The following is an 8,226-nucleotide window of genomic DNA, read 5'->3' as shown; positions in this document are numbered from 1 at the left end:
CACTCGGCCACTCGGGGCCCCGTAAAAATAAATAATAAGAGAGAGAGTATATATATATATATATATATATATATATATATATATATATATATATATATATATATATATATATCACCATGTTCTTTATGCGCGGAATCGAAAACAAAAATGCCGCTGGACATAACTTACTCCATACAGAAGGTTTTATCAAGGATGGGTCTATAACGAGTCATAGGTTTAGGATTTCAAAAAGTTAATTAATTGAATTTTAATATCATTATGTTTTTATAGGTTTACTATTAGTCCTAGGAATGTACATTATCCGCCATCTCTATGACGTAGAGGCATTAATGACTAGAAATATTGTCCCTGACATCCGTATACGCGAATCTTGACCTAAACAAATAATATCAGTCTTGTCGTCTAGTTGTTGCGTCAAGTTAGAAAAATGTCTTTCTACCTTCTCTAACTCCCTTGAAACAAATGTACACAGATACCGGTCCGTACCGGTCAGTGGTAGCCAGGGAATTTTTGATCGATTGGCTGGCATTTTGTAAAGGAGATAAAACCGGTTTTGCAACGCCGTAAACTGGGTATGGTTTGGATCATGGAAGAAAAAGGTGCAACACATAAGGATATGGTTTCAGGCAACAACAACAAACAAATAAAAGCAGAAAAAAAATAAAACAAATTAGCATACCGTTTAAGCCTAGAAAACCTCTTTATAGTAACACCGAAGCAGACAATTCAGATGTGGTCTTTATGAGAAGGTGGTTATAATATTCATGTAGGTTTGTATTTATTTATTTATTTATTTATTTATTTATTTTGTATAACAGGGGCCTCGTGTACTAACTAACGGTCCCTGTAACATGATTTTCTGCATAAAATAATTTTCGGAAACGATTTGTATGTTTTACAGGAGACATGAACGGGCCAAATTATCTCAACATAGAGTAAACGATATATACGTATAAACAGAAGGTGAAAAATGGTCCCCCACAATCATAACATTTCTTGTAAATGGCTTTAAGGTTACACCAAGATAGAAAGATAAGACGTGTTTATACAGCGTTGTGGTTGTGAGCTTCAGCTGATATTCTTGTTGAGTTAAATGCAGTATTTCGGTGAAGCCATGTTAAAACTACGCCCACTCATACGGTCTGATACGCGGAGTAATACAGATAATGTTGCTTTCAACGTCAGGTTAGCACAGGTGAACTTAAGGATGAATCTCTTACGAGACAGGTATGTACATATAACTGTCTGTTTGAAAAATATTGTTTTATCATTAACATCAGGAGTTACATTTTCCAAAACTGATACTATCAAGCATGTATCTTTTTTTACTCCAATAAAACTGATATCTTTGTACTAATGCTGTAGGAAATGGACGTAATACTAGCACGTCTTGAGCAACAAAAATAGTTCAGCTACATGTTTAAAGGCCATCGTTCGTTATGTTACATTTGTCATTATTGCTATAGAATTGTTATGTTATTTTATTGTATTGGTAGCTGTTAACCTTTGAAACGATACAAAGGTAATTGCTCGCCGCTAACATAATATTATGTAATTTTGTATAGAGAATTACATTTTGGCCAAGCCTAGTGTCATAGAATAATAGAAAGACTGACCACTTCCATTAAGATATATGCGTACCTACCTACCGTCGCAAACATTTACAAATTGTTCCATACGTTTAATAAAATGAAAAGAAGTACGCTCTGTATTAAAAGATAATAAATATAGGTGTTGGTTACTATACTTTTTCTGTGTAATGTGTGTTACGTCACGAAGATACCAGTAACATAATGTGTAAAAAATATATTTAAACACGGATATATCTGGTGCAGATCCCAAGAAGGCTACGTGGAGGCTTGGTGTTGTACTTTACATCGTGTGTTGTACGAACAATATGCCAAAAAAATTTACCGTAAACCCGTTATTTTCGGTGCAAGAATCTCTAGCTTGTCAATTGGTAGTAAACACTTGAAATATGTGAAAGTATACAATCAGCGCTTATCCAACCAAGATAGTTTTGCTTCTCAGTCTTTCACATTCCTGTCGATAAGCACAACTTATATTGGTTCGATATTTTTAGAAATTGAAAAGTACGGAATCCTTAATATTTTAACATTTTGTGTTCAACCAACCAACCAACCAAATAACTTTAGTCAAGGTCATGGTATTAGAAACAAAAATCAAGCAATATAATAGAAACAAAACGCATTGCATATAAACACATATTTGAAAACTACTGTATTAAAGTATAAACTATTTAAGCGAAATCTACTGTATTTAGGTGAAAACTAATTATTTAAACATAAACTACCGTATTTAAGTGACAACTATTGTATTTAAGTGACAACTAGGGTATTTAAGTGACAACTACCGTATTTAAGTGACAACTACTATATTTAAGTGACAACTGCTATATTTAAGTGACAACAACCGTATTTCAGTGAGAACGTTCTTTCCTTTTTGGTTCCCATTTTTTGTTTTACTTATGCCGGAATATGGCCTACTACCACAGCAAGCATCATGTGGAAAAAATTGTCTTCAAATTTGAATGTGTGCTCTTTCTTCTACGTACAAATTCTGCTACTTACATGATATTTCACACCTTCAACAATGATTCCTGGTCAGCTGTGCAGGGATATTATAAAAGATTCCTGGTCAGTTGTGCTAGGAAATTATAAAACGATTCCTAAACAGCTGGGCGAGGAAATTATAAAACGATTCCTAGTCAGTTGGGCGAGGAAATTACACAATGATTTCATGTTAGCTCATTGTGGTTTATCTGGGCTAATTAAATCAAATAAATGTATATTGTGGTTTGTCTGGGCTAATTACATCAAATAAATGTACAGTGTGGTTTGTCTGGGTTAATTACATCAAATAAATGTACAGTGTGGTTTATCTGTGTTAATTACATCAGATAAATGCACAGTGTGGTTTATCTGGGTTAATTACATCAAATAAATGTACATTGTGGTTTATCTGAGTTAATTACATCAAATAAATGTACAGTGTGGTTTATCTGTGTTAATTCCATCAAATAAATGCACAGTGTGGTTTATCTGGGTTAATTACATCAAATAAATGTACATTGTGGTTTGTCTGGGTTAATTACATCAAATAAATGTACAGTGTGGTTTGTCTGGGTTAATTACATCAAATAAATGTACAGTGTGGTTTATCTGTGTTATTTACATCAAATAAATGTCCATTGTGGTTTATCTGGGCTAATCAAATCAAATAAATGTACATCTGGGTTTATCTGGGTTAATTACATAATAAAAAAAATATGCATTGTGGTTTATCTGTGTTGATCGTTAGTGATACAAGGAATTATGTCGTAGACATTTTTTAAATATTGGTAATTTTAATTAAATATTTCATGTTGAGATATTCCTTTATTTTTGTTGTTTTTCTCTTCTATTTTTACAGTCGAAATTTGATCTTGATAAAATCTGACTACGTATTGACAGGAAATACAGTAAGAGACAAAATATTTGCACTATTCGCCCGAAAATTGGAGATACGTTTGTGTTTCGAACACACATTACTACCGGTAATGTGCATGCGTTTCTAATCAAGAAGTGAAAAATTATTTGAAACCCACTGGAAAAGAAAGTGAATGGTTGACGCAAGCTAATATTCAAAAAGTAACAAGATTTATTCCAGGATATCAAAAAGTAACACGGAACTGTAAATCATTTGATTGTTTGGGAGTGTTTATGCTGTACCAATGGAAACAGTTGTAAATCAGCGAGGACAACTCAACTGTCACATAATAAGTGTTGTAATGCTGTGCTTTTTAACATTTACTGTGGTGATTATGATGTAAAAAAACAAAACAACAATTCTTCAAAGAAAGAAATTGTGCGATGTATGGCATGTCGAAAATTGATAACCCATACTGATGAAAACACGGGAAACCTATAGTTTTAACTGCTTTGAGTACAATTAGAAGAAAATTACTATGTCGCTTTGCTGTATTGTCATGAGAAGAAAGGAGTACAACCTAGGACTGTTGATTATCACATTTGCTTGTTTTATTTACGTTACTATGGTAACCACGAGCCTAGAATTTATACGTGTTACACCAAGATATCAGTTGAAACTTGCCTGCGAAGAAAGCACGACCAATGCCTCTCAAGTGTTGGAATCATCATTGGAATTATTATCACTTAAAGAAAAGTCAATTAAAGAGATTTCTGACAGCATTTTAAATGTCGGGGAACCCACGTATCCCATAATGCTTTGGAATAAATACCTCCTCAATAACCCGGATTTGTGTAATATGGCTGACAATATGTCCGTGCTTATTGTGGTGAAAACCGACCCATTGAATTTTGAGAGAAGAAATATTATTAGAGAGACATGGAGTAATTACACTCATCTAGGACATTTGGTAGTTATAAAAGTCCTATTTTTGATGGGCAAAGTTCAGAATGAAACGATTCAAGAAAATATCTCCAACGAATTCGCTGAACACTTGGACATATTACAAGGAGATTTCCTGGACACATACAGAAATCTGACAAACAAAGGCGTCATGGGATTGAGATGGATCACGGAGAATTGCATGCAGGCAAAAATGGTTGTAAAAGTGGATGATGATGCTGTTCTAGATACGTATAGACTGCTGGAAATAGTATATCCAATTTACGAAACTAAGACCCGATATATTCTTTGCAATATTTTCATGGATGGGAAGGCCCCAATAGTGCGAGATGAGAAACACAAGTGGTATGTGAAGGATTCTGAATTGAAGCAAATTGGATTATTAGATAAAAATATTTATCCTCAATATTGCAGTGGATTCACTGCGATTATAAGCACAGATCTAATTCCAGCCTTGTTTGGAATAGCGCACTTAACTCCATTCTTTTGGGTGGATGATGTTTACCTGTATGGATTACTTCCCTTGAAGGCTGGAAGGATAGATTATTATAGTTTAGCATCTAATTATACTTTTAATTACAAAGATGCCATAAATTGCTTTAGTAGTAAAGCAACCTGCAATATTCTGTCTGTAGCAGAGATTGCAACCCACGAAATGAGGTCTATATGGAATATGATTCAATTGTATCACTTGAAACAGCAGGATAGGAAATGAGAGAGTAACCACATATAACTGGGGGTATGTGGGATAGTGTGTATGAAAAGTGCGCACCAACAAAAATGATGTCGAACAAGTTTATGTGGAAAACTAAATCTAAAATACATTAGGTTTATACAGTAAAAAAGTATTACTTATGCATTGTAGTTTGCTGTTTAACACCTCATACATTCCATGCAATCAATGTATCACATAATGTTTCGTTGAGTATGCAAAATAAGGAAAGATCTCAACGGAAATGTCTGAAAGAGAGAGAGAGAGAGAGAGAGAGAGAATGTGCTATACCGTTAGTTAGGTTTCAGTCCAAGTTAGATTTATCTCCCTTGAAGAAAAAATTGTTCGCCATCTTTAAACTCCTCCCCATTACTTATGGTTTCAATAATTATTTTTCAAAGAAGATAGCCTGATAAAATCTTCGTATTTTATGCATTTGATTATTAATACGCATATACCATTTATAATCAATTAATTTCTTACAAAACTCTGACATGGCATAATGACACAAAGACGTTATTACCTATTTACTGGTAAGTAATACCGAGATTCTATGTCGTCATAAGAAACTATTTATACCAACTAATTATTGGTTGAAAATCAATAAGAAAAAAACTCAACCCAGTGTTTTCTTTAAATGTCAGAATAAATATTACGGTCAGTTTTCTTGAAGAAAAAAAAAAGATATGCATGTAAGAATAATAGTTTTAATGATATAGCTTCATTACAGAAAACACACTACAGCTTTCTAAATTATATTTTCTAGGAAAAATTATATTCCTCTCATAAATTTCTCCATTTTTCAATAAGCATGATATCATGTTAATCTGTCATGATCAACATTCATTAAATGTTGATTTCTTAGAACGATTATTTTCATAAATTGTGTTTGAAAAGAGTCAACATTATTTGAATTACATTTCACGTGCTCTGTTATATATTACATCGAGACTGCGCGGGACATAGTCAGACGAAATCAACGTGAAACTAGATAGCATAATTATTTACCTACAGATATATGTGTCTATGAGAAACAGGGTTCCCCTTCTAATTTCTTCTTGTTGATCTCATAACTCGATTTTCCAATTATCTGTAATATGCAAACAATCACTATGTGGAGTAGAACCTACAACGCTGGGGTTTTAAAAAATCTCAGATCGTGAGTCTCTCAGGTTATTAGCACCAACAGGTCCTCAAATACAAACTTAAGTATCGCTACCTTGGTTGCTTTGCAGAGTAAATTGTTTGTACTTCTTCTATTTAGTAATGCTTGAGCATAAAGTGGGGCTTTCTTTTCAAGTAAAATTATTGCTAATAATTTTCGCCGTACACAGTTTGGTCTTGATGTGTAATTTTTCCGCAAATGACCGATGTTCTTGCATTAAAGAGAGCTAATGTTAGGACTATCAAGTACAGGTAACTATATTTCCAGAAACAGATGGAAAAAACAAATGAAATATATTTTTTTTAATCAAAGAGTTTTGCATGTACAAACGATACTGGATTCTACCTCAGAAAAGTTTGAAGTTGAAAATTGTCACAATTATTGAACAAATTCCGTCCAAACACATTTTTGCCAATACATTCTTATAAATGTATCATTAGTTTGTTTTTTTATCAACACAACCTTTACACAAGAAATAAAAATTATATATATATATATATATATATATATATATATATATATATATATATATATATATATATATATATATATATATATATATATATATAGAGAGAGAGAGAGAGAGAGAGAGAGAGAGAGAGAGAGAGACAGCGAGAGAGAGAGAGAGAGAGATCCATATCTCAGGGAATTATAAATTGCAGTGCATTTTCACACATATTAAGGATCTCAAAGGAACGGAAATGTCCAATTTTCAGATCCCCAATGTTGACATTGTGTTTGACTAGGTAACATAGTCGGATCAAATCATTTTAAAGTCATTTGGCAAAGTCAAATTATTTCACAGCAAATAAGACAGTATGTTAGTTGGTAAATTCGAATTATTTCACAGTAAATAAAACAGTATGTTAGTTGGTAAAGTCGAATTATTTCACAGCAAAAAAGACAGTATGTTAGTTGGTAAAGTCGAATTATTTCACAGTAAATAAGATAGTAGGTTAGTTGCATTTGCATGAGAATACACACTGAATCAGTTTTTAGGAAAACAAAATTTGTGATAATTGCACATTTCGCTATACGTAAAGCATGCAACATTTTTCTCAACCATTTTGCGATCCTCCCTATTTTATTTCTTTTTGTTTTTATCTCGGGTCAGCTGTCTCGGGTCAGCTGTCTCGGGTTGCTTTTGCTAGTATTGGTTTCCTGTAGAGAAGCACGTGCACTCATTGTACTGACAGCCCAAGCATGACAGCTAAATGTCCATATCATAAAATAATGATACCAACTGTACTAACCGCACTCTTTTGGGAAGTGAAATAAACGTACGCCAAAATTAATTGAATTGAATGAAAAATAAATGGGTGAGAAAATTAATCCGTGCAAGTATTGGCACCGAGAGAAGTAAACGCAAGTCTCAGAGTTAAAAGTTTTGTTCGTTGGTTAGCACAACTTTTTAAAACACAAAGTACACCTCTACTCGCCCCATGCATCACCGTACATGTCATCAGACGTGACTAATGGAATAGCCCTTTTATCATTGATGCGTCTCTTGTTTATGTTCATGCTGAAAGCTCTGTGACTGTTTTAAGTGTTAGATTTAAACAAATAAAAAAAATCTATTGAAAGCATTGTATGTATTTGTTTTGTAAACCATTGTGGTGTACTTACTACACAATACTATATAGTGTGGATTAAGTTGATTTGACTTTAAATGCATACATACATACATACATACATTGTCTCCGTGCCAGCTAGATAGATTACATTGTCCTCGCATCACAAGTCATGTCGTGTAGGTGATAGTGACAGGGTGCAAGTATCTAAGACACATTAACTTGCCCCGAGGTCAGTAACGTCAATAGTCGAGATAACAAATTCTCATTGTAAATTATCTCTGGAATTCATGTGATCTTGCCCTATATTCCCATAACTCGTTTGAAAAGAAACTTATCATGCTCAAGTTGTATGTGTGCATGTGTGTGTGTGTGTGAGAGAATAT

At 33.3% G+C, this 8,226-nt stretch overlaps 1 protein-coding gene across 3 annotated transcripts; it reads left to right on the top strand.

The window, feature by feature from the left end:
• The first annotated feature begins 608 nt into the window (after window positions 1-608).
• On the top strand, window positions 609-7,852 carry LOC149775525 (beta-1,3-galactosyltransferase 1-like). Of its 3 annotated transcripts, none has more exons than XM_089943222.1 (2): window positions 609-766; window positions 3,433-7,852. In XM_089943222.1, the coding sequence occupies exon 2, from the start codon at window positions 3,968-3,970 to the stop codon at window positions 5,105-5,107; it is 1,140 nt and encodes a 379-aa protein (XP_089799348.1). In that variant the 5' UTR covers window positions 609-766; window positions 3,433-3,967; the 3' UTR covers window positions 5,108-7,852. The 3 variants fall into 3 exon arrangements, with proteins under 3 accessions (XP_089799348.1, XP_089799350.1, XP_089799349.1); XM_089943224.1 differs by having other exon boundaries at window positions 617-770; XM_089943223.1 differs by lacking the exon at window positions 609-766 and adding an exon at window positions 929-1,227.
• Window positions 7,853-8,226: the final 374 nt, after the last annotated feature.

This window comes from Sinohyriopsis cumingii, chromosome 19, assembly GCF_028554795.1.
Source record: "Sinohyriopsis cumingii isolate HCF-2022 chromosome 19, ASM2855479v2, whole genome shotgun sequence".
NCBI classification, from domain to species: Eukaryota; Metazoa; Mollusca; class Bivalvia; order Unionida; family Unionidae; genus Sinohyriopsis; species Sinohyriopsis cumingii.
The sequence above is the reverse complement of the archived record's forward strand: the minus strand, read 5'-3'. Positions and strand labels throughout refer to the sequence as shown.

Excerpts from the sequence above, each read along its gene's own strand:
- LOC149775525 (XM_089943222.1), top strand. The coding sequence starts at position 3,968 with ATGTCGCTTTGCTGTATTGTCATGAGAAGAAAGGAGTACAACCTAGGA.